General features: G+C 41.6%; 2 protein-coding genes across 4 annotated transcripts; one reads left to right on the plus strand and one right to left on the minus strand.

Moving 5' to 3' along the window:
- Positions 1–4,643: 4,643 nt before the first annotated feature.
- Positions 4,644–14,377, plus strand: LOC131236721 (protein TRANSPORT INHIBITOR RESPONSE 1-like). 3 transcript variants are annotated; one of them, XM_058234118.1, is made up of 5 exons: positions 4,644–4,814; positions 4,903–6,158; positions 8,043–8,535; positions 10,700–11,479; positions 13,307–14,377. In XM_058234118.1, exons 2-4 carry the CDS (start codon positions 5,647–5,649, stop codon positions 11,462–11,464), a joined length of 1,770 nt encoding a protein of 589 aa, XP_058090101.1. In that variant the 5' UTR covers positions 4,644–4,814; positions 4,903–5,646; the 3' UTR covers positions 11,465–11,479; positions 13,307–14,377. The 3 variants fall into 3 exon arrangements, with proteins under 3 accessions (XP_058090101.1, XP_058090110.1, XP_058090093.1); XM_058234127.1 differs by having other exon boundaries at positions 5,662–6,158; XM_058234110.1 differs by having other exon boundaries at positions 4,644–6,158; positions 13,311–14,377.
- On the minus strand, positions 13,480–13,901 carry LOC131220539 (dynein light chain 1, cytoplasmic-like). The gene is made up of 2 exons (XM_058215413.1): positions 13,764–13,901; positions 13,480–13,674 (listed from the first exon to the last, which is right to left on the minus strand). Exons 1-2 carry the CDS (start codon positions 13,899–13,901, stop codon positions 13,480–13,482), a joined length of 333 nt encoding a protein of 110 aa, XP_058071396.1.
- Positions 14,378–27,790: the final 13,413 nt, after the last annotated feature.

The following is a 27,790-nucleotide window of genomic DNA, read 5'->3' on the forward strand; positions in this document are numbered from 1 at the left end:
TTTTTTTGGTTCATGCCATAATTTTAGCTGGCATAATGGATGAATGGTGTGGATAAGGGACATGCATCACGGTGGGACCCATAATTATTTTGCAGCCTTTTCAATTTTTGCATAAAAAAGTTAGCAGTCAAATAAAATACAGGGAAGCGTGCAGTTAAAGCATAAGAAAATAATCATTAAACATTTACACTGCATTTACCACCTAATTGGAAAATCAAACAAGCCCTTAAGTGGACTATATTACAAGAAACTTTTGACGGCTCATTTTAAAGCATGATTGCAAAAATAAAATTAATAAAACTGATTGAAATCTTAAGTGGACTATATTACAAGAAACTATGGTACAAAGAGTAGCGATTGAACTCATTATTAAAAACTCCCTAGTTTCCACCCTAATGTTTATTTGACCGTAAATGCATGGGGTGCTTGAACGCTGTATCTCTAACATCCTGAATTTTCACTGTTTTGGATTCCCAAAAATCCATTAATTTTTATTTTTTAATTTTATTTGATTAATTTAAATATTACTTAATAACCATTAACACTCAATGTCAGTGTATACAGAGGTGGTACCAGTAAAGAGCCGTACCAGTCAGATTAATTAGCCGTAGGAAGCCAATGAATCCACCCGATCACTTGAACATCAGGTGTAGTATAATGTCCCGCCCAACCAGAACAGTGTCCTGGGGCGTCCACGTAAGATTTGCCACATGACCGTTTATTTAAGCCACCGTAGTGAGGTATCACAAATAATTAGACCAAGATTAGCCCAATTGAATAGGTCAGGCGGGTCCTGATAGAACCTGATGCGGGCCTCCAAGCCAAATAATCGTTAACACCTAGCGACAGCCCGTGCAGGCTATACCGCGACACGGGAAGGTCAGAAAATTATAAAAGTTTAGAGGAGCATAGATCTCACTGGGCTTGGGGACCATCGCGGACCACGGACCCAGTGGACACCCAAAAATAAACTATTCAGGCCGTCCCAACGACACTTGCCAAATGCAACCCACCATTGCCAGAATTGGAATCTGGAACTGGTAAATAAAACTGAGATTTCAGGCATTTCAGCTATCGGATTTCTTCCAAATTTACGGTAAAAGTCTAATGTATTTTTCTACGCCCGCCCACAAAATCTGGGTCCCGATCGTGGCACGGTGACCGTTGATCGCGAATCAGACCTGTGCGACCAAACCCCATATCCGATCATCCCCAAATTTTGCATGGCCCTTCATCGGGACATGGAGCACCTATCTTATAAGTTTCATAGCCAAAGGACCACCAGAACTACCCCGATTCTCTAAACAAGCTCTACACCGCTCGTTGGTGGGCCACCAGTTCCAAAACTATAGAATAATGTCCGTCTCATTGGGCTTGACGACCATCGTGGGAATCAGACCTGGGTACAGTCCAGAACCGGTCAACTTGAGTCGAAGGACGAGTGCATGAGAAGTGCAAATACCCTAAAGGAAGGAGTTGGAACTTAAGTGAATTGAGTCGTCCACTCTTATGCAAAGTTGAGGATTTCAGACCGATTTGCGACCAAACTTTACCCATGGAGTAAGGATATTTCCTTACTCATATCCGTATAACCGCGGCCCTGATCGACTATCGGTGACCGTTGAACAGACTTCTTATCATATCTGTCGATCGGCGTATCCAAATGGCGGGCCGATCATATCCATACGTAGATCATCATTAGGGCTAGCTATCCTACGGTGTATATTGACTTGTACACCCCATAGTGGGCCCTAGAGGCTAGAAAGACCCTCTCATAGGTCTAGTATAGTAAAAACCTAGCACTTGGGGCCATTTGCACCAAATCTAGCATTATAAAAGGGCCTCATTTGGGGCACCCCTCTCTCCATACGAATTTGCCCTAGAGAAGGAAGGAGAGGAGAGAAAAGGGAGAAGAGAAAGAGGAGAAATGAGGAGAAAGAGAGAGGAAGAAGAAAGGAAAGGAGTATGTGGTAGGAGGTGGGGCTCAAGGAAGCACAACCTTGCAACTCTCTACCCATTCTCCAAGGAAACCTCCACCAAACCCACCCATGCCAAGAAGCGGAGGTAAGAATGGTATATTTCCCTTCAATAGAGCAACTTATTGTAGATTGCTAGGCATTAATGTTGTCTTTTTTTATTTTGATTTAGGAAATGGTGGTTTTACCCAAATCCCCAAACCCTAAGATCTCAAAGAATGGAAATCTCCCCTTAAGGTGCGGACTATTATCCTTAGGTGGCCTAGCACCAATTATAGTTGGAGTTTAATGATTTTGTTTGCTTGGTATGTTGAATGGAAGAATCTAGATGAATCTAGGAATGATATGTTGTTGGATTGTATGGAATGACATGTTTAGTTCTCCTTGATGTTAAATCTTGCCTATCATGATCTAGTGTATAGATGATTCAATGCTCATGTTTGTTTAATTTTTTTTCTCTCATATGTGTTGCTTCTTAATGTGTTGATTCATTGTTCTTGTGTAATTGATCCCTTGAGATTAGGAAGTGCTTAACTTCCTCACCAACCCACACCACACACATACACCTTATTTATGATATTAATAGTTTGCTTGCTAGAGAAATTTGAGTTGTATATTGAGCAACATGAGAATATTGTGTTGAATATGTTTAGTGTTACATTGGTAATTGACATGCTATGAGTCACTATTCCTACCATTGGGTTGGTTAGGAACATGAGGAGAGTAAAGATGGTTCCGTTGGTAGGACCACCTTGAGGCTAAACCCATGGGTTTGGACGAGTATGTGTGGGCGGCAGTAGTCAGGCTACATGGGTCGCTTGTACCCGATGTCGTTCCGTCACATACTTGCCTGGGCTCGTGCGGTTTAGTTCACTGGCTGACCCACCTAGTTTGTTAACCTTGTTTGCTCACATATGTATGAAAACTGGAACACCCTACCACCATTGTAGCCCATCGATACCGGATGAAATATTGATCCACAGTCTCGTGAGCCGGGTATGGTGGAATGGGACACTATGTCCGAGGCGTCGGCTTACGCTGGGGTGACGCGCTTCCCCGTAGTGACCACGAGCGACCCCACATTCAGCACCCCCCATGTGCTTAAAGTCGGGGATGGGGGAAACCTGACGGGGTCAAGGATCGCGGGGTCTCGGCCTCACACATTGGGGGGTCATGGCCTCGCAACTAGTTTATGGCATTTGATACATGGGGTATATCAGATTTCCAAATCTGTTGGATGATTGGACTTAACTAAGAACCCGGTTAACATCATCATTGCATGGCATTAGCTAGGTTGGCGACTCGGCAGTCTAGGTCGCACCGAGGGAGTGTTGGCATTGGCGATCGTTAGATGTTGTCGCACGAGAGAGCGTTGTGGTGAGGGCATACATCATATCATACTGCATACATGCACATTAACAAGACTAGATAGATGTTTATGATTGATTGCTTTTCATTAAATTCTTATTATAATTGATGCTTGTTACAACTTATGGCTAATAGCACCCACTGAGTTGATTACTCACTCCCACTCTGGGACGGTGTTTTAAAACACCAACCAGACCCGTTCATAGATGCAGGTGATACAGATTTCGTGGAGCCTGGTGATGCGAGCCTCGAGGAGGAGAACGAGTTCTTTTAGTTTCAACTGATGGATGGTTCCCCGTCAGCTTAGTAGATAGGATTTGGATCACTGAGTTGTGGACTCAGCCCTATTCTTTTGGACATGATACTCCTTTTGTGATTTTGTTGGGTAACGCCTGATGCGACCCTTTTTAATATCCTTTTGGACATATATATAATGATCTATTGTTATTTCAACATACTAGTTGTGATCGTGCTTTATGTTTCAAGTAATTCCATGCTGCGCCTTTAAACCTGGATTAATTGCATATTAATGAAAACTGATTATAAGTGACTCCGAGAACTCGGGAGTCGAGCGTATGCACGACCCCCGATTTTCAGAGTGTTACAGTATCCCGTGTTGAAATTCTCATGAGTCTACCACTCGGATAAAAGTAAGGGACCTATTTGCCATCCAACCTATTGATAAGGTTACAAAGGCTTATATGAAAAGACCACACAAATATCATCTTAATACAAAGCTTTTGTCAATAGGTTACAAAGGCTTATACGAAGAGACCACACAAATATCATCTTAATACAAAGCTTTTGTAGGCCACGGGAAGTTCTCAATGGTCAATTACCACCGTTTCTAATACTACGGAGCATCGTAGGTTCGGATTTGCCTTATTATTATTATTATTATTATTATTACTACTATTATGTATCATGACCTAAAATGTGCTTTCAATACCGATAGACGGTATGGATGTAGTCACATACAGCACGGTCCCACAGTCAGGGGTGGGATGGTCAATTACCACCGTTTCTAATACTATGGAGCATCGTAGGTTTGGATTTGCCTTTTTTTTTTTTTTTTTTAAAATGTATCATGACCTAAAATGTGCTTTCAATACCGATAGACGGTATGGATGTAGTCACATACAGCACGGTCCCACAGTCAGGGGTCCCACCCACCTCGGGGATACTGGAGCTGCAACATTCACACGCGTGCTCTGTTTACTCGTGTTCAGAGTCAGGTCTGAGAGTAAGGACGTGCGAGTAGCTTACGTTTGTTCCATCCTCTCTTTCTCTTTCATTCCCTCTCTTCTTATAAACGCGAAATCACATGCGTTTTTCCCTCTTCAGAGAGAGAGTGAGTGAGAGATTCGTTAATGGCAGTAGATCTTGAGCAAGATCTAACCTCTTAGAAGAAAAACCCTAATTTTCAATCCATCTTTTCCTTTTCAGAGGCGAGAGAGAGCGACTTCCATGGTGAGATCTACCTCCTCTTTTATAGGGTTTTGAGATCTTGCTCTTTTTCGTTTCTCCTCAGTAGCTCCATCTCTCCTTTCCACGCCAGATTTCTATCTCCGGAATTCTTTTACATGCCAGATCGATCGGTCTCTTCTCTTTCTTAGGGTTTGCGAGAAGCTTCTTGGTTTAAGTGGGGAAAAGGGGGTTTTTTTTTTCTGGAAATTGGCTGTTGCTCATATGGTTTTTTATCTGAATGTTTCGACTTTTTCTGCCATTTTCGGATTTTGATGGAATCTCTAGTTGTCTTAGCGGATGGATCTGATCGGTGCTGTTATCTGAACAACGGGGTTTTTGGCGAATTTTGAAATACTTTTAGGTTTTTTTTTAAAAAAAATTGAAAAAAGTCTGTTATTGTCCTGCGAGTTTTCTGATTTTAAAGGAAATTGCAGTTTTAGTAGCGGATAGATCTGTTTTGTACTTTTTCGAAGAGATTGTGTTCTTCTGTTTGGTAAAAAAGGATTTTTTTTTTCTTTCAGTTGTAGGGGCCTTTTTACAAAAATCCTTTTTTTTTCCTTTTGTTTTCTGGTGTTTTTGGAGAGAGTGTTTTCTTTTGTATGGTGAGAATGGGCTTATTGCAAATTTCCAGTTTCTAGTAGTGTTGTTTGGCAAAAATCCGATTTTTTTTTTTCTTGCTAGTTTCTACATTTGTAGGACACTGCATTTTCGTGGCGGATCTCTACAAATTCTTCCAACCGCATTTGATTTTCTTCACTTGACTTCTTCAAAAGCAGAGATCTTCCTTCAAATACAAGCTCAAAAGAAATTTTTTTTTTTTTCCCTTCTTTCTGCAATGGCGGCGTCTAAGAGGAAAATGCAGTCTGTGGAAGCGGACAGCTGCGTTGAGAATCGCATTTCTTCCTTTCCAGATGAGGTTTTAGAACGGGTTCTTGTTTTCGTGAAATCGCACAAGGATAGGAGCTCTGTCTCGTTAGTCTGCAAGGACTGGTATAGCGCCGATTGCTGGAGCCGGACCCATGTCTTCATTGGGAACTGCTACTCAGTCTCCCCGGAGATCCTTGTCCGCCGATTCCCCAACATCCGGAGCGTTACCCTGAAAGGGAAGCCCCGTTTCTCCGACTTCAATCTGGTCCCTCCTAATTGGGGTGCCGATATCCATTCCTGGCTTGTTGTGTTTGCCTCGGCCTACCCGTTTCTGGAGGAGCTCCGGTTGAAGAGGATGGCAGTTAGTGATGAGAGCTTGGAGTACCTGGCACGGTCGTTTGGGAACTTCCGTGCGCTCTCCCTCGTGAGCTGTGATGGTTTCAGCACTGATGGGCTTGCAGCCATTGCAACCCATTGCAGGTGATTTCCTTTCCTCTTCTTCTGTTTTTATGTTTGAGTTTTGGAGCTCTTGTCATTATCTTTGCTAATAAAATGAATCGATTTCAATCTGCTCTGATGTAAATGGTTTGGTTATGATATAGGAAAATGAGTGGAGATGATCTTCTTCTTTTATTGCTCTCTCTCTCTCTCTCTCTCTCTCTCTCTCTCACACACACACACACACACACACACACACGCAAAAGCACAAAAGCACAAACGCACTTCTATGCCATCTTTGAGCATCAAAGGCTGCTTGTTCTGTTGATCTGAACAGTGAAAAGCAGATCTTATCGTGAGGTTTTTGCATGATTTCAGAGCTTTCTTGTTGTCTTCTGAATTGATTTTTTTTTCAATCATGCAAAATTGATTTCAATTGACTGTGTGGCAAAGTGGTTGGTTTTGGATCTGGAAGATGATGTTTGGCGTAGTGGTTTTTGGTAGAAAACAGATGTTTTGAGGGTATTTCATACTTGCGGTTTTCTTTTCTCACAGATGTGACCTTAAAAAGTCCCGATGTGTATGTATGGGTGGACAATTCTTTGTTATCCTGACTTTGCACAAATATCCCCCATTTTCAGAGGTCAAGGCGTGAACGGTGAAGTCCCTCTACATAAGGAGGAACCTCCTTGGATCATCTGATTTATCACGGAATGGGCTCAGTAATTTAGAGCGTTGACTGATGTCAAATGGTCGTCTGATTTCATTTCCTTTGTGGGTGTTCTGTGTCCTTTCCTGTAGCTATTCTTTACTTTGATTAAGTACTTCTTACAAATGAAAGAATTGAAAAAGGTGAAATAGAAAGGTAGATCTTTTTTGGGAAAATTTATGGTCTTAAGTCACAGTGTTGTTAGTTGGGCCATTTAAATTCATGGCGCGGTGTTAATTAGTAGTGAGCGAATGAATAGCTCTTTATTGCTCAACATAGTATAAGCTTCTAAGCATGTTTGGATACTCCTTGAGGCCCAGTCACAAAGATGCTCCACAGCTGGAGTGTACAAGTTGATCAGTTGGGAATGCTGAGGGAAGATGTTCGATCTGCGACGTGCCCGATATTGACATTTATTCCATCTTTCTGTCTCATCTTTCCTCTAGAATCGTTTTAGATCCCTTCTCTTCTGCTTCTATGAAAGGTCGGCACTCTTGCCGTGCCCACTTTCTTTTTTTGCATCTAAAAGCGAAGAATCAAAGAAAGGCAGATCCAAAAGGAGGAGCCATGATTTAGTGAAACATAAACTCTGTAATGATGGCACTTGGCATATTTACAACGAATCAGTTGAGTGGAAACCAGTTGAGATTTTTGGCTGGATGCAGTGGCAAAACCTAGCCACAGAATCCAAGAACTGCAGTCCAGCAGTTCCCATGTGTAGAATGTAATAAATTTTATGCAGAAGGATGGCTTGAGAAGTTGACTCTTCTGGTGGTAATATTTTTGCAATTTGCAGATTCCTGTATACAGTTATATCTGACAAGATAAACCAACTCAGTGGTTCCCTTCTTTGAGTAGAATGCAGGGATTAAGGATTTTGAACCTTGTGCAGCTATCTTTCAAAAATAAAAATTAGAAATAAAGAAAAAAAAAAAAAAGGAAGAGGAAGGAAAGATAGAGAAATAAAATCTTTTGCAGCTCTTGTTCAGTATCTGGATTGAAAATACTTGTTTGAATTATGGTTGGAAAATCTGTTGCTTGTCCTCGTCCGCCCCACCTTCTCTTTTCAGGTTTGGGTAAGCAGAGTTTTTCCTCCAGATTCAAACTATTCTGCTTCAGTCATCACCTGAATACTTGAGAATTTCTAGGTCCCTTTATTTAATCTTTTGCTACTTGCGCTGTTTGTCGAAGATCCTGAAATTTGATTTGGGTTACAGGAATTTGACTGAGCTGGACATACAGGAGAATGGGATTGATGATCTTGGGGGCAGCTGGCTAAGTTGCTTCCCTGAAAGCTTCGCATCTTTGGAAGCACTGAATTTTGCTAATTTGAGCAGTGAAGTGAGTTTCGATGCTCTAGAGCGGCTCGTTACCAGGTGCAAGTCACTGAAGGTCCTGAAAGTTAATAAGAATGTTACACTCGAACAGTTACAGAGGCTGCTTGTGAGAGCTCCTCAACTGACAGAGCTCGGAACAGGCTCATTTTCACAAGAGCTCATGCCTCGGCAGAATGCAGAACTTGAAAGTGTGTTTAGCCACTGCAAAAACCTACACACACTTTCGGGTTTATGGGAAGTCAGTGCCCTATATCTACAGGCATTATATCCAGCCTGCACAAATCTGACTTTCTTGAATCTGAGCTATGCTGCTCTGCAAAGTGCTCAACTGGCTAAGCTTTTGTCAAGCTGCCCACATCTTCGACGTCTGTGGGTAAGAAGCCTCTCAGTTCTGTCTACTTTGTTTTTTTTTTTTTACCCCACCACAGGAGATCCATTTTTCTATTTCTATAATTTGGTTGCTGTTGCTACTTCTGCTGTGGTTATTTATTTTGATTCTTCTGTTGCTGTTGCTGAGATGCAATCGGTAATTGCTGACTACCATTACTAATAAAATCTACACTGAACTTTGAGGTTCTTAATTTAGGAAAAATAAAAAGAAATAAAATAAAGGGATGATGATTACCGAAATTTCAGAGGAATCCAAGACCAGATGCATTTATACATATTCCACATCTTCCTATTCAAACATCAGGCAATGAGTGATTGCAATGTTCCTTTCCATACCAAATGGATTGAAACTAACATGAGACGCGAAACCTTTTGACCTTCTGCCCTCTTCGTGTGGGTGAGAGCAACACGTATGTCGCTGCCTTTTTAGGATTCCTTTTTGAGAACTTTTTATCTCAGCTCGGTCTTTCTGAAGATATATTTCTATTACGAACACTGCGGTAGAGCCTTAAGACTAACAAAAAGGTGAAAACTATGTTTTCTTTATAAAAAGGTGTGATTGGTACAGGTGACCCACTAAATAGCTTATTGCATAGAACTGTTGGCTACTGTTAAACAACATTGCTGTCCTCAACTCTTTTCAGACCAATTTCATATAATCTATCGGCACCAACTGTAGCTTATATGAAAAAAAAAAACAGTGATTTATTTGTATACTTTCGCAATCAAGGAATTATGTGTTCCTGATGCATCTGGTCAATGTTTTGATGATCAAGACTGTTTATCGGGTGGATCCATGGTGGACTCAGAGGATGGCCTGCAAAATTTTCCAGATTAGAAGATTTTGTCTGTCCAATCACTGGTTTTGTCTGAATTGTTGCTCTTTTTTTTTTTTTTCCTTTTTTCTTTAAATTGTCCGACTATCCTTTTGTAGGCCTCTAGTCTAAGGGTTAGGATCTTCCAATCTGGGATATTTTTGTAAAGTCACCCATCAGATCAAACAGTTTGGGTGATCGAACCATGGACCCCACACATAACAACCAGCTCCTCTGGACACTATTGTTCTCTGATGCATGTGGACCCTATAAGAACCCCTTTCTCATAGATTACACATGCAAAGCAGCAGATGTATTGCTTACATAATTGATTAGCTTAATGTCCAATGTCTTGCATGCTGATAGATTGCTGCCTCAGCTTCAACTACTCCAAATTCTCTCCTCATCAGCTCTCCACAACCTTTGATAAAATATACATTAATCTGCACTCATCTTTTGTTATTATAATGCCAAAGTTATCTGAAAGTAGGGGAAAAAGAAGTCAAGCTAGCTAATGTTGACTAGTACAGACAAAAACCCACCTGTAATCTACCCATTCTCTCTGTTGCTATTCAAAGTGCTGCACTAAAAAAACTAAAGGTTGATGGATGAAAAGTCCTGCATTTTTTGACCCTCCTTCCACTTGCATAAGACTATGATGTGAGCACAAACCGACCTGGAATCTGACCATGTTTCTGGTGCTCTTCAAAGTGCTGCACTCACATCTACAAAAGACAAACTTGATAGAAAAATAAAAAATAAAAAATAAAATCTTGCATCCTCATCTTCAATCCTCACTGCTGTAAAATCCTTATACATGATACATAGGCTAGTAAGGACAAAAACCCACCTGTAATCATACGACTGTTCTGTGAAAAATGCAAAGGCTACTTGAGCACCACATGCCAACGTGGCACATGTGCCAGATTCAGGTCATCATTGGGTCCAGGGTCCCACTGGGTATTAATGCTTTGGCCCATAAATCAGGTTGATCTGCTTGTCAGATGGGGCTTATTGTTTTAATATTGAATTTGGGTTGTCAATTTGTTATTCTGTCCACCATGTTCTCATTGTATGTGTTGGCCTATCTGATGAGCAAACTGGGCTATTTTCTGGGCCTGAGTATGTTCGTGGTATAGATCGGCTGATCTATGGCCTGGATCTCTTATGTGTCTGCCTTCCTGTTACTTTTCTGAGTGCTGCACTTAGACAAGCAAAAAGACGCCAATGGATGTGGAGTGCTGCATTTTCACCTTCTGCCCTCGCTGGGAAAAAAGCCTCAGAAAATATTAAAAAACCAAAATCTCAAGTTGTTTTCTTTTTCTTCCGCAGGTTCTGGACACTGTAGAGGATAAAGGTTTGGAGGCTGTGGGATCCAGCTGCCCCTTGCTCGAAGAGCTCCGTGTCTTCCCAGCGGACCCTTATGATCAGGATGCGATCGGAGGTGGCGGCGGGGTGACAGAATCTGGTTTTGTTGCTGTCTCTCGTGGCTGCCGAAACCTCCACTATGTCCTCTACTTCTGCCGCCAGATGACGAATGCAGCCGTGGAGACGGTGGTCCGCAACTGCCCTGACTTCACCCACTTCCGCCTCTGTATCATGAACCCATGCCAGCCTGACTACCATACCAATGAGCCCATGGATGAGGCCTTTGGTGCGGTCGTGAAGGCATGTGCCAAACTCCAGCGGCTTGCCATCTCAGGCCTCTTGACGGACCGCGTGTTTGAGTACATTGGTAAATACGCTAAGAACCTTGAGACACTCTCAGTCGCCTTCGCGGGAAGCAGTGACCGGGGCATGCAGTACGTGCTTGAGGGCTGCCCGAAGTTGCGGAAGCTGGAGATAAGGGACTGCCCATTTGGGAATGCAGCACTACTCTCAGGGCTGGAGAGGTATGAGTCGATGAGATCGCTGTGGATGTCGGCCTGCCATGTGACAATGAATGGGTGTAGGCTTTTGGCAAGGGATATGCCAAGGTTGAATGTGGAGGTGATCAAGGAAGATGAAAACGATGATACACGGGCTGAGAAGGTTTATGTATACCGGTCGGTCGCTGGGCCAAGGAGGGATGCCCCGCCTTTTGTCCTCACCCTCTGAAAATTGGAAAGCTCGGTAATTCTATCTCAACCTGATTGTAATTTTGTGATTTTTGGCTCACTAACGGAGGGAGATGGACAGCCCTTGCTGAAGCGCATGCTCACCATGTGTGTGTAGCAAGCTGCTCACCAGGTGGGTCCAGCCACATGTGCTTGTTGAATGTGGGATGTTGGGCATTTGTTTTTAACTGCCCACTTTCATGAGGAATCCAAGCTGCTCATCTGGCAGGGCCCACCATGTGGATGCGCAGAAGAATAAAGAAAGATGACCAACCTGCGTGTCATAGGTGCGATCACATGCTTGTCGAACATGGACTGGTGCCAAATTGTTCATGTGCTCATTTATTTTTATGCTTATGTCCTCTCAAACGAGGGGACCTGCCTCATTTTCAGGCCAGGGCATCCACATGCTGGGGCCCCACATAATTAGTGGCTTGCATCTCACACGTGTGCTATGTTGCCACGCACAAGTTGCAGGTGTATCACCGTAGATGCTGCCTGCAGCGTTCTTTAATGGACTGAAAATGGTGGTGTTGGTAGTCACTCCTGATAATACCCATCGAATATTCTTCAATCTTTCGCTTTTTCCCGAAGGTGTTCTGGGTATTCAAAACTTGGTAGGAAGTAGCAATTCTGTTCTTTTCATGAGGCTATCTTGGTCGTTTTCTTAAATGATATTGGATGACAAAAGTACCCCTATAACCCTTTATGAGTTCCTGTTCGTAATCACATGAACCCCTTTAGGCAAGGGTACTTTGGTCTGGCAATATCATCATAATAGTGAGTTATGCTCAACATGGTTCGAAAAACCAAAAGCTCAACTCGTCTCCCGTCTGGGTCAGTTTACTCAAAGACTCAACCGAGTCTTTACTCAACTCCCCTTGATTTATTAATAATTAGGTATAATTTATTTTTTGAACTGGAAAATATTAAACTTGTTAGACTTAATTTTTTTTTTTGTTAAAGAAAAGAAAATATTAATAATTAGGTCTATTGGTGCTTTCCTAAAGACGTGGGTATGCTCCTTAAGGTATGGCATGGCGTAGGAATAGGAAAACAAAATGCCCGGGTCTGGCGAATGGCTATAATGGCTACGTGGTGGGCTGTTTGGACTGAGAGGAACAATAGGTGTTTTCAGAACAAATCAAAGCCTCCCCACTTTCTGTCTTCCCTGGTCAAGTGCATGATTGCTGAATGGGTTTCCCATATGGATGGGATCAATGTAGATTTTCTTTTCCTTGAGGATTAATGGCTTCTGCCTCCTCATCAGATTCTGTTCTCCTTTGTTTTATTTCGCTCTTTAATTCATCTTTCAAAACAAAAAGAAGAAGAAAAATCCTCGAGGCGTAACACAGCTGAGGCGCATGGCAGCTGGTAACTGGTTTTTCCACTCGCCAACTAGGTTGAGTCAGTTCCAGTCACATTGAGTCAACAAGTTTTGTCGAGTCCTGACTGAATGACTGATGCTCGTTTGTCATCAAGTTTTCAAGAGAGTCAGCTCAAAATCTTGTGGAGTCCCAATCAAATCACACTCAGCGGGTTTCCAAGGGACTCAGCTTGAAATCTTGTCGTGTTGAGTTGACTCGGACAGGTTTTTAGTTGAGCCACCAGCTTGAAATCTTCTTGAGTTGGGTTGACTCGGTCCAATTTTTTAGTTGAGCCACTGAGTTTCAGAACTCTGCTGCTGGTTATCCATGTTACTTTTTCCATACAAAGCATGCATGCAAGTATTGAGCAGCAGCATGGGATATGTGATTGTGAGCACCATGCCTCTTATAAATCTCTAACTCTGCATTTTTTATGGATTTTTTTTTTCTTTTTTTAAAATTTTATTTTCCGTTAGGCAGGTTTCGCAGCTGAAGGCTGAAGTGTGGGAATTCCATATACATTCCCTGAAAGTGGACGATGGAAGAAAAGAAAACAAGAAAAGGAACATGGGGTCTGCGAAACATGAAACATTTTCCCTTTATCAAAGTTTCTCTCCTTTACAAAGCAGCAAACCGAGAAGAACAAAATTCAGGCCTCCACTGCCTCCATAGCGTGGAATGGACCCATATTGGCCTCGGGACCCAGAGCCACGCCCTTAAAGAGCATGATCGCCAAGCTGCCAATGCAGAAGTAGATGAAGCACCCGCAGCAGTGTGTGACGAAGGATCCAAAATCTGTCCCCACAATGCATTGCCACCCCGGCCCATATGCCTGATCAAATTCCTGCAAGAAAAAGAAGACTCAAAGTGTGATTTTTATGGCTTACCAATACACTGCATTGTACATGGGCGACAACATGCATGTTGACGTACCTTCTTGATGTAGCAGGCAATGTTGGTGGAGTCGGTAATATCAAAGGCATCGAGGGCCTTGGCAGTGACATGGAGGGCGTGCTGCTGCATGGTCTGCAGCATGTCGGTCTCGCTGATGACTGCCTTGCCTTCCAGCATTGTGAGATTTCGAGGCGGGAGAGGGGGCGTTTGAAGGGGCCGAAATTGAGAAGGGAATGTACTTGATTTGGGCGGGAGACTTTGAGGGGTGGTGGTGATTATATTGACCGGAGAATAAAGGAGTGGGTGTTCGTGGCCATCAACTGATGCTGAGGGAATATGCCAGGTCGATCAAGGACGGAACAATGTCTGTGCGGGCACACGACGTGGATGTGGTCGATGGGTTCCGTGGTCGAGGTGGATGCATGCGTCGGAATGCCTGTGGTCCCTTCCTCTGGGTGTGGTCACCTGTGTGACGGTGGATGAGGAGCGTCCTCTATTTCCTATCCGTTGTATCTTTACCCCAATGATTGTTTTGTCGCGGCCGTCACGTTGCATCCTGACCACAGATTCCCTCTTGTCAATCTGGCCACGGAAATTCTCTGATGGTGGTTGGTTTGTTGTATTTTTCAATAAAAGGGGAGAGGTTTGGAGAAGGGTTCGAGGGACGATGCGTGATGATATTGCTAAGTAGAGCTGTCAACGGTTCTATGAACGGTTGCTGTTGCTTTATTGAAGGCTATAAAGAGGTTGGGCGGGACCCACCCAGGCCCTTTCACCTGGCTGTTTTTCCAACCGCGACCACTTCATCAGACAACTGGTACTCGTGTACTTTGACAATCCTGACCTGACGCGGTTTGCCCGGAAACTCGGCCCTAGAGACCATGCTATGCGGGGCCCACCTACCGTTTTGCCAGCTCATTTTGGGGCATAACCCAAAATGAGGCAGATCCAAAGCTCAAGTAGCCATACCCATACCACAGGAAAAAACCTATAATGAGGCTGATAAGAAACTTAAGTGGACCACACCATAGGGAACCTTGGGGATTGAATGTCCACCGTTGAAGAACTTCTTGTTGGCCACGGAAGTCTTGGATCTAGCTGATATTTATGTTTTCCCATCATCCAGGTCTATCTGACCTGATGAGCTGGTTGGATGGCAAGTAAACATCATGGTGGGCCCTAAGCAGTTGTCAACGGTGAGCATCATCATCCCCACTGTTTCCAGTGGTGCGGCCTAATTGACATTCGGATCTGCTCTATTTTTCTGTTCCTGGCCTGAAATGAGCTGGCAAAATGGATGGACGGTGTGGATAAAACATAGAAATGACGGTGGGTACACAGAGCTTGGTCTCCCGGCAAACCGCATCCATTCTTACGGCCCTGTGGATGAGAAAGGATTGGCTACTCCCCCTGCCACTAGCCCCGTGGCTGGTGGTCGGTGCTATGGGCCCTACTATGATGTATGTGTTTCATCCATTCCATTCATCCATTTTTAAAGATCATTTTAGTTCTTTATGTCAAAAATTAGAGGTATGTAAATCTCAGGTGGTCCACACCACATGAAAACATAGACATGACGGTCGGGAGTAGCCAATCCGTTCCCGATGAGAACTGAACGTTAACAGTCAACAGTACCACAACCGGTACATAACCGGGCGCGGATTAGATACTGACTACTGAAGTGACGTCACCAAGCTCTGTGGACCCTGCCATGATGCATGTGTTGTATCCATACCGTCCATCCATTTGGAGAGATCATTTTATGGGATGATAAAAATAATGAGATAGATCTAAGGTTCAAGTGGACCCCACCATAGAAAACAGTTGGGACAGTGACATCCACCGTTCAAAACTTCTTAGGGGCCACAAGTTTTCGATCAAGCTTATATTTTTGTTTTCAATTCATCTATCTCTATGTTAACTTACGAATAGGTTGGATCTAAAAAATACATCATGGTGGGCCCTATAAATGTTTCAACGGTGAGTGTGACTGATCCCACGGTTTTCTGTGGTGGGTCTACTTGAACTTTAGATCTATCTTATTCTCTCTCATGCAATAAAATGATCTCTACAAATATTTGGACGGTACGGATATAACATGCATCATGGTGGAGTTTACATGGCTCGGTGACGTCACTACAGTAGCAATTTGGCTACTGACCTTGTCAGTATCTAGTCCGCGCCCTACATAACCGTCTTGAGTCTCTTGACCCGCCAACATGCCACTTGCGTTGGCATACCGTTGAAACGGTATGCACTACGGACGCGTATTGGGTATAACACCTCCCAGGACCTACCTAGAGACGGACGGTCCTGACAGGGGCGCCGTGGGGCCCACCGTGATATATGAGTTTATCCAAGCCGTTCATCCATTTGGACAGATCATTCTCAGGCATAAGCCTAAAAACGGAGGCAGTGAAGTGTGATCTTACAGTGGGTGTACTAACAAGCTAACCAAAAAAAAATAAAGCCTAAAAAGGAGGCAGTTAAACGGCTCGAGTGGTCCACACCACACGATGCAGTGATGACAATGACTCCTGCGGTTGAAGCCTTCCTAGGGCCCACCGCGATGTTTATTTGCCATCTAATCTGTTCATAAGGTCAGACACATGTTTATTTGCCATCTAATCTGTTTATAAGGTCACACACGGTCACACAGATATGGATGAAAAGAAAAAAAATAAATATAAGATTATCCAAAACTTCTGTATTCTCTAAGAAGTTTTCAGCGGTAGGCATTGAATCCCCACCGTTTACTGTGATATGGTCCATTGAATTCCCACCGTTTACCGTGATATGGTCCACTCCTCATTTTTGGGCTCCTCACCTAAAAAGATTTTTCAAAATGGATGGATGGAGCGGATAAAACACATACATCACGGTGGACCCCATGGAGCCCCTGACAGGATCGTGCATCTCTAGCTATGTCCTGGACTACCATGAAGATCGCCTGCGACAAAAGCCAGGACTTGCCTGGAATCAGTTGGGCCATACGGTTGTAATCAATGGACAACAGCCGGTATGAAATGAAATACTGGCGTGGCCTACTCACCGAACTGATCGGCTGAACCTTTTTTTATGAAGGTTATCCTCATGGTGAGGCCTTCTCATTTTGTGGCACTGATGTCCTATACACGTGGCATTTTGGTGGGAAATATAGTACGTTCATCTAAGTTGTGGTACCATTGCTTGTATGTCATGAGTTCTTCCAGTGCAAATGAAACTTACTGGAATTGGTACAACAGCTGCAAATCCCACCGACCGGATGATCTCAACTACCCAACGAAATGCCCAGTATTTTGTTACTCTTACCAGGCCGTAGAAAGCTCTGCAGGTGGGGCAAAACTATGATTGCGATGTTCATGTTGTCTATCCAACGGACGGATCAAACGGGTGAATGGTCCTGATCGGCAGGAACATGTATAGAGCATCATACACATACACTTGGTGCGATGATTTATTGCAGAGGGTGAATGAATATGAAATCTAGACCGTTCAATTGGTAGGGCACCTCCACGGACTCTACCAGATGGATGAACACCTTGTTAGGTGAAGGTCAACTTAAGTTCAGGAACAAAGTGGACGTTGGAAGACCGTGACATGTGTGGGTGAGGTTTGGAGAAGGTTCAATGGTCGATCTGGGCTTGTCTTCCTACTTCTGATATGTGTCCATTCAAGTGATGGTGGAAAACAAAAGTAGGTAATGGTCAAAGTGCAGTGGGACCATTACCTAATTCTAAAAGTAGGTAATGGTCACATGCCCACGTCACATGGGCACTCGAACAGAGTGGATTATCTCTTACTCGAATAAGAGCTGGTTGGGATTTACCCTAACGGAGTGGGGAATGTATATATTATTTTTTCCATCTCATTTCAGGATGAGATTCCAAACCTTAAAAAATCCAATTACAAATCTTAGGTGAACCATACCACTAAAGATTGTGATGAATGACCATTCAAATTTAGTTATGAGACACAAAAGTTTTGGATCAAGTTGGTCTTTGTATTTTCTCTTCATCCAAGTTTTCTTGACATTATCAATAGGTTGGATTTCGAATAAACATTCAGAAACCTTAGGATGAGACTTTTAGAATTTTTAATGGTGAGGCACTCCATCAACCCTGGCTCTTGTGGTGTGGTCCACCTAAGATTTGGATCTGCATAATTTTTGAAACTGCATGCTAAAATGGACTGGAGTAATAGATAGACAGCGTGGATATATAAAAAATTATCAATGTGTGCCCCATGGTAATGGTAACATCCACTAAGTTGTTACCCGAAGTAACACCTAATGCGCACCCTATCATTGAGCCATGGAGCCCAACCCAAATTTACACAGTCCAATGGAAAAGCATTGTGTGAATTTTTAATTTTCACTATGGCACTCTTATTTTAATGATGGATTATTCATCCACGTCAGGGTTACAAGAAATACTTGTATATTACCTTAAGTTCACATATGATAATCTTAAAACAATGTCTGGAGATCATCATCACGTCATGTCGAATCATCGTCTTTCGAAGATCTTCTGGTTTTTTTTTTTCTTAAAAATGCTTTTGAAATGTCACATGGCATACATTAATTAGTGTTCTACCTCATTAATTGGATTATTATTATTATTATTATTATTATTTTGCACCAGCTAAGACTCCATCTCTCTAAGAGTGCCAATGGGCCAGGTAACCTACCTGACCCAGCAAGCTTTATCCGACTGGGAGCGGATCATGTGCAGCCAAGGCCTCACCAAAGACAGTGGGCCTTGACTGTGGGGCCCACTTTGATGTATATATTCTATATCTATGTGGTCCATTAGTTTTTTAAAGACCATTTTAGGGCATGAAACTAAAACTAAAACAGATCCAAATCTGAGGTGGGCAGCACTGTTTTCTAAGGTATGGTCCACCTGAGATTTGGAGTTTTTTTTCATTTTTGGTCCATGCTCTAAAATGATATGGAAAAAAACTGATGGACAGCGCATATATAGAATAAATATATCAGGGTGGGCCCCATGGTAAAGGCCGCACTATCTTGTATGAGGCCAGGCCCCACCGAATCTGCTCTCAATCCAACTGTGGGCCACGTCTGGGCCTTACATGGATGGACCAATCAATTGTCTGGCTAACCTTGGGCTCAAGTGATTTTAACCTGACCCTACCCAAACTAAATTTACTTCTACATCGTTTATGTCCTAGAAATATTCAATCCGATCCTGGGTTAGCCAACTCATTCATCTTGAATCTAGACCATTGTTACATTTGATGAACGGATAGATTAGGAACATTTAAGTTTAAAATAGGGAATTTATTAATTTTCAGTCAGGGCGTGGGCCATCCTTGGGCCTTGGGTATTAATTGTCAATATGGTCCGGGCCTTTCCTGAGCCATACCACATACCAGACTGGTTAATTTCCACCTTCAGATCATGGGTGGATGTGGCCCCATTACTTATGATCATGTGCAAAAAGCACGCATGCCCAAACACAAGCCATCCCAAATATGGGTGGCAAACGGTCAGGCATCCTGCCTTGCCTAGTAAGCCCAACCCGGATTTTGGACTGGGCTTTGACCTACAAGGCTACCGTGGGCTGGCCTTGGGCTCAACTCTTTCTTTCTAGACTTAGTCCAGCCCAATCTGACTTGATATGTTTTGTGTGTTATTTCTTACAAATTGCCATTCCAACCCTCAGTTAGACAACATATGTATCTTGACCATCGACGGTTGGTTTTGATCCCCCAAATGTCTATTTCTGTTAGTATCTGTAGCCCACCACATCAATCGATTGATGACAAACATTGAAGTGGGAAAAGGGATTTTTATCAATTTCAGGGTCAGTCAACCCAACAAATTTCTGGACTGGGCCTTGGGCTGTTGTGCTATGACCAATGCTAGGCTTGGGCCAGGTCCCTATGTCAGTATGTATGGGCCTATCCTACAGGCCCAAATCAGGCCCATTACTAGCCCTAGTCCGAAATGAGTATCTAATCTAACATTGATAATCAGCAGAATCCATGGTGTTCGCTCATGCAAGCTTTCATTCCTTTAAGAATTATGTATGATCTTCAACCTGAGAATACACATCAGCAGACTCGTGTCTCCAGTTTCTGCAAGTGGGGCCCGCCTATCTGGTGACCATGGAACTAAACAGCAAAGCAGAGAAATGCAACGACGGACGGTCAGCATCGAGCAGAGAAAAGGCCCGGGAATAGTGCCTAGATTTTCAATCTACAAATTTTTTTCAAGCGTCATCCATCCATCAAGGATCACATCACACCAACGGTTTGGATTACTAAACCATGGGCCCCACTTGTTTTCTATTGGAGTAGATGTGCATGAAATGTTGTGATTATACCCACTATCTTGAAAGCTAAGGTATTTGTAGTTGTACCAATCCTTCCTACTTAGAATTTTCTTCTTCCCCACTCAAAGATTTCATAAGCAACTCTATCATTTTATTTCATCGTATCATATCTTTTTATTCACCTAACTTCTCGTTTGATTTTTCTTTTTTACTCTTTATTTGATACTCTGGCAGCCCATGACACTTGATACGGTGGCGCTCAGATATTGTACACATACGCATACATTCATTTGCATTAAAATGACTAAATTATGGAACTGACTGCGGTTATGTCACAGTCCCAAAATCAGATTCGTTGAACCATTCCTAACCTCTGATTCCTGGACACTTGTTTATTGAAATACCGCTATTGGATATTTTTCAATTTTAACCGTCGAATTAATGTCCATCAATCCTATATATATTCAGATGATCAAATAATCTTAATTTTTTGTTCACAGTGCATTTAAATTGTGACAAATAATTTGGACAGTTTAATTTGATTTACTCATATGCCTCCTCTTCAGTATTTAAATGATTTCTTAGTGCCTGCGTATCATCTATCCCACTCTGCCAGAGTATAAAAGTTTTTCTCCTGATATAAGCAGCAATGATCGGTACACCTGCTAACCTTTCTACCGTGCAAATTACTCCATGGGACCCCCGTGGGCCCACCTATGATGATGGTAGACCATTGAAAAAGAGTCCTCTTTAGATTGCATGTGGTCCTAAATCAAATGGATTAGATGACCAAAGGCATCTGATCAAGGAGATACAAAATGGACGGTAACCATTTTTTATTTATTTTTACTCTTTTCTCAAGCCCTAAATCCGACGGCTATCATCATCTGATCATCCGAACTTTGGGGCCATGTGAATCTACAGCGTACGTTTTCCAATCAATCAGCTGTCAGTGATCATCGGTGACTGGTGGCCCACAGAGAATCTTACAGAACAAAATAACACAAGGGCTTGCTAATCAAATTAGAAATTACAGAACAAATCCATGTATGAGAAGTGATCAAAACGGCTGAGTGTATGGAAACATTCTCATGCACCTAGATGCATTTGGACTCGTCAGCATCCGCATCATTCATCTAGACCGTCCATTAGGCTCAGTCCACTCTTCCTAAGTTGCCTTTAAATAATCATACTGATCGGATTATCCAAAATACAGACATTGAATGGAAAAAATCAATGGATAAGAAAGCACGTAGAATATACGTCCTGTCAATGAGGTTTTGAACCATCCGATCGTTCTGATTTTTGCATAATAGGAAAAAAAGTGAAAGGAACCTGATGGACGGTTGGATAGGTGGTGCGGATGCCAACGAGTCTAAAAACAACTAGTTGCATGGGAAAGTTTCCATGCAAGCAGTCCACATGATAATTTCTCTCCACATATTTTCTATTCACTAAATAAAAACACACGCAAAGGGTCTTTCATAGGCTACAAAACGACATTATTATTAAAATGATTAGAGAGTAATTAAGGCAACATGATCAGACGCTGCCGGACGACAGATTCATGAGATCATGATCATGGGCCCACCTTAAATCTAAGCTATATGTCTTCTTCTTGTAGATAATCAGGAAAATGTTGCAATTGGGTAGATACAACTGTCTTAAAAACGCTACTTATGTCATTGTTATTAACAGACAGGATCAGTACTTAATTGGAGCTGAGTGTTCCAAGACCATGGTTTTAATACTCAACGACTCAGTCCAACTCGATCTGTCCCGAGTCATGTCGTGTCACTCTCCTATTTTCATTGCTAGCTTGTGATGTTGAACCGGATTGGGTCCAGCTGAGTCTGAGTCAACTCAGAAGAGTCACCAAGTCTTAAAATGTTGCTCTAAGATGATTGATTTATGGGACCCTGGTAACAAAGGTTCTTGGGTTGTTTGATAAAATGGATGGCTAATAAATGACCTACAAAGTACTTAGTTATCTAACAAGCTCCTCTTAGTATAAGCTAATTGGACCCAAACATTATTTATATTCTCTGCATTAAAAAGTCAGTGATTGTGTAGAATAAGCATACCTCATACCCCTTGGTAAGAGAGTAGCTCAGGAGTTTCTCGTTTACGCCACTGGTACTGGTGATCTCTGTATCTTTTACTTATTCCCTTGGCTTGATTTGGAAGGTAAGATGTGAGACCTCCGGTCAGCAAATTAACGTACCTCACAAGTTTTCTAGGAACCTGTCCGAATTTTTGAGTTGACCTGCATCAACTTGACTTAGTCAAGTTTTCATGTTTCAAAACTATGATCCAATGTATTCCGTGTGGCCCACCTGAAGAGTGCTTCATTTGAATTTAGCATCATTAAAAAAATAATAATAATTTATGGTGGGGTTAACCTTTCTGGTGGGTTGGACACCAACTGTTTGTGCTTGAGTCTTTTTTCACGTTATTTTCAACAAACACATTGAGCTATACAGTTATTAATACTTGTGGAGTTAGCCCATACAAGACATATGGAAGTAGAGTAGGGACAAAAAAAAAAAAAAACAAACATAGAAAGACACAGAAAGAAAGGGTGTGGCTGTGCACTATTCAGATTGAGAATGCCGAGTGCTTTTAATGGTGGACAGCCCATCCCCACATTTTTTGATGGGTGCCTAACTAAATTTTATATCTACCTTGTCTTCAAGTCATGTCTTAACTTGAGGCAATACAATGGATATACATGATAGGGGTGGCAATGGGCTAGGCTATCCGGTTTAACTAAAGTGACCCGCCCTTAAAGCACTTGGGCTCAGGCGGGGCAAATGCTTGATCATATACACCCTGATTAGGGGTGTACATCAAGTTGAACTGAGTTGAGCTGGCCTCAACTCAACTCGGCTTGGCCACTAGTTGACCTCAGCTTGAACTCGGCTCGGCTCGGTCCTCGAGCCTAATTGGCCAGCTCGGCTTAGTTCGGTTAGCAGCTCGGGTCGAGTTCGAGCCAAGATCGAGATGAGTTCGCCATTGAGGCATTTTCACAAACACCCGGACTGTGCTTTCAAAATTCATCTTTATGTGAAACAGAAGCATTGGTTTTATAGGTATTTTATCAAACACTTTCTAAGCAACATAAAAACTAAGAAAAACCAAGAAAAAAAAAAATTGTTTCGTGTACATACCTTCCTTGCCACTAGCCACACTTCGTTGAGTCATTTTATCAAACACTTGGTGAGCAACATCAACGGCAAAGTAACCGAGTTACTGAACTGGTTCGATTCGAGTTAAATTCAATCCGAGTCGAGTTGAGTTGGGGCCTGCTCGAACTTGGCTCAAACTCTTTTCAAGCTTAAAAAATTAGCTCGACACAGCTTGAACTCAGCTTTGAACTGAGTTGAATCGAGCTTTTTCGAGTCGAGTCGAGCAAGCTAACTGAGCTAGCTCAGTTCGTGTACAACCCTAATCCTGATACATAGCTCAAGTGGTAGATTGAGTGAAGATATATATCCTCATTTCAACACTGAGGTCTTGGTATTAATTCCCTAAGGGCGTGGCTAACAGTGGAGTGTGTACTAATCGTGGGGTGTGTATTAACAAGCTAACTCAAATAATAATAATAAAATAATAAAATAATAAAATAATAAAAATGCATGATCATATTTACCATTAGGGTTCTAGAAAAACTATCATTCTTTAAAAGAGTGTAATGGTTCATAAGCATGCATTCATCAATTGGACATGTAACTTATCTTTTAACTTGTAAGGTGACCCTAGTCCTAGCTCAATCAACCCAGCTCAGCCCTTTAACGCAAGTTTTAAGATGAGCCTTTTTAGCCCATTAAGCCTTGGCCTAGGCTAGGGCCAGTTCTTTAGGCTCTATGTCAAGCTAAGGTCCATTGCCACCCTTATGAATATAGAGATGATTTTATATAGTCATCGTGGTGGGCTTTATATAGATTATTCAGAAGGACTTCAAACTACACTCAAAGAGGAGGAGACTGAGTTACTTACATGTAATTAAATTACTTGCAATGAGTAAAATCTAAGTTATTTAATGACTTATTGCAGATGAAATTTGCTTTATACCTTACCAAAAAACTACTTCACCCTCCAATAACCAAAGTTTCAATATTAATTGTAAGGGCAAAACTATCCACAAGCTCATCCAATTGCATATATATTATAGATATAGATAGGGTGGTTGAGCTGAATTGCAAAAATGAAACATACATCATGCACCGGTGTGTATTATAGAGATTCCCATTTCATGAATTCCTTCCATGTTTGGCCTATTGCCTTTTTTTTTTCTTTTTTCTTTTTTTCTTCTTAAAATTTTTTTTTGATGTTTTTTATTTTTATTTTTACACATGCACACACTCACACTGTAGTGGAATTTCAACACCACATAAGAGTACTTGAACCCTTGACCAGGCGTTGAAACTCCCAAGAGTCTACCACTAGAGCATGAGTAAGGACCCAATTTTTTTGATGGTTGACTTGAGGGTAAATGAGATGGTTGGATGTAAAAAATGATTACTGTACAAATAATTAGGGTTCAACCTCTACATTAATTTGGAAATGGTTGCCACTCATCCTCTCACTCTGTGATCGAGCTCATGGGAACTTCCCATGAGGTTGAGCTGTGTGGGCTCCACCGTGATGCGTGTCGAATATCAATACCGTGTATTTGATGGGTCCCCTTTAAATTATGAGATAACTAAAAAATCAGTTGTGTACGGAACGGGCCATACCATCCAAACTTGTGTGAAGACATTCTTAAAACATATAAAATCACATGGTGGGGTCCATTTGAGTTTTGGATGCAGCTGAAACTTGGTCTGACCCCTCTTCCAAGTGAGACACACACAAGGATGGTCTAGATTTGTGAACCACATCTTTTTGGGCTCAAGAAATGATTATGAATGTTTTAATGGGAGGATAACCCCTCTCAACTGTTGTATGTGGTGTGGCCCAACCAAGTCATGGATTGACTTGATTTTTTAGGCCATCGCTCACCATGGAACAGTGCATCTTACTGATGGGGTAGATGTCAACACACATCTAGGTGGGGCCCACACAGCTCGACCTCATGGGAAGTTCCCATGAGCTCAACCGCATAGTTGCATAGAACCATTTCCCATAGAATATATATATATATATAACCACAAAATCGAGAAATGGCTATCAATTTAGACGATCTGGATTGCCCTGTGAGTATGACATGTGTATGGTCCAAGAGTCACCACAATTTTTGAAATGGTGCCAACAAAGGAATCTAGAGCCAATAATTAAAAATTAAGTTCCCTTGGCTGGTACTTTAGATATACTTTCATACTTCCTAACAGCATTTACAGTGGTCACCACCATGACCTTATTTTAAAAAAGTGAAGGTAGCAAATGGACTCCAAGGTATGGTCCACATGGTGGATAACTTCCAACCTATTAAATGTATGCCATTCCAACCCATCCTATAGGTTAGCCCCACCATGAGAATCATCTCGTGAAAAATCAGCTATACCCACTAATCCAGTGGGCCACAACTTATATTTTTTTTCTATTTATCAATGGCTAGACATTGTTTTCTATAATGAGGCCTACTTGATGAGTAGATAAAGCCTTTTTCTTTTTTTCTTTTTTCTTTTTTTTTATTTTTTGAAGGCAAACCTCATTTTGGCGTGAACCTATTAGAAGGTTTAGATGTGACGTGCACTTAACAGGTTGGAAGTTATCCGTTGGAGCGGACTATAACTTGCGGTACAATCGGTTGGACATGAGACATTCTCTTTAAAAAAGACAATGATTATAAATAGAATAATCTGGGTTAATTCCTGTCCTAATCATGCATTATATTTTTTTAATATGTTCTTTTGTCATCTTGTAGAGTTATACATGAATATTGGCACATTAGCTCATGCCAGCCACTTCTCCCTGCACAACTTCATAAATTTCTTAAAGAGTAGAACTTTGATAATCTAGCAGAGTGTGATGGATGATACGCGTGAATTTAAAAAGAGCATACTTGGAATATAAGTTGAACTGTCCAAATTATGGGTCCCAATTTAGATGTATCATGAACTTAAAATTACGCCTTGTTTCATTATCACAGTATAGGATTGGTGAACATTTATTAGACAAATAATTAAAGAAATGTCCCATTCCTGTTTCAACAAGCAAATTTCACAAATCAATTAAAGGTTAGGGTTGTTCCACCAATCTGATTTTGGGACTGTGACTTAATGACACCAGTTTCTACAATTTAATCTGTTTAATCTTAGTTAATATCTGCCATGTGTGTAGTCTCTAAGTGCCTGTGTATCAACCGTCTCCCGACGCCAGAGTATCAAATAAATCCTTTTGCTTGAAAGTTTGTTTCTTCTCTTTTCTTTTATAATATATCCGGATGACAAAAGTATCTATGCATGCTTTCTTTGGCTTGTAATGACATGTGGGGATCCTTTTGGCTCTTGTGGTATGCCTCTAAACCTACCCTTCTTAAAGGTGGAAAAGATGGCCCATTTCCTTACAGATAACCCTATTTATAAGACACACATTTTTTTCACATGGGGGCAATATCATCCCCATGTTAAGGATAAATATATATAGGACTTTCTTCCTTCTTTTTTAAAAAAGAGGAATTACTTGATAAATTGGCAGAGCATGTTGCATTGATGCACATGCATATGGACAGGAACGGCATGTAACACCTCACATGGTGGGCCTAGAGCCGAAGACTTTCTTCAATGCAACCTTGGTTTTATCATTTACATTGCATGCCTACCTTATATTATTGATATATATCTCATTTTCATTGGTCCACGTCAGGAGTTATAGGTGAGATTAGAGAGATTAGAGTTAATTAGGATTGGACATGTAAAGAACATAAAATGCAAGTTTACCACAATCCATGCTAAGGCTAGGTGGGTCATAGGCAATCCACATCCCATGCATGTACACAAAACATGGGTTTATCACAATCCATGCCATAGATCAGGCGCCGTCGAAACTCCTCACATTAATGATGATCTTCACCATTTTATTGGGCACAGATGAATGGATGGTTGAAATTAAAAACAATCATCAACGCAAATTTCACATATCATCCAATAAATCTGATTTTTTGTATACACACCATCTACAATGTGTTCAATATTTGGATGTTTCAGTTCACAGACCCAGGCGTGCATTTATACGGATTTCCATGATCTGTCAAATTACAAAATAACTCCTTCTATTTATTCAAATTTCATCCATGGGTGCACTCATTGCCCAAGTGGTCCAACAACACCTTATTCGCCCATTCTTCATAAATTTACACACTTTTTACTCCATCTTCACCTCATTTTTGCTAGCTAGCGACCAAGAGGTTGCTTTCATGGCACATGTGGCCTCGTCATGCTTGCACAGTAGCACACGATGGACTGATTTCATTTTATCTATTGAAAAGAAAGGAAAAATTAAAAAAATGGACGTTGCATAGACTTGAAATAAGTTTCTAATATGCGTTTCAAAATGAGATGTTTAAAATTTCATTCCCAGACATATTTTAATTTCCCAATTGGGATACATGTATGTCAACTGTCCACCAATTCTCAATTTATAATATGTGCACAAAAATCAAGCTTTAGATAAACAAAGTCAAGTAAATTTGATATCTAGTTAGGCCGGGTCAACTCAATGACTCAGTTCAATTTTCATTTGACTCGACTGAGTATTAATTAAATTACGTGTATTTAAAATAGATAAAAATATAATAAATTTATTAAATACTGTGAATGGTGT

This window comes from Magnolia sinica, chromosome 1 (genome assembly GCF_029962835.1).
Source record: "Magnolia sinica isolate HGM2019 chromosome 1, MsV1, whole genome shotgun sequence".
NCBI classification, from domain to species: domain Eukaryota; kingdom Viridiplantae; phylum Streptophyta; class Magnoliopsida; order Magnoliales; family Magnoliaceae; genus Magnolia; species Magnolia sinica.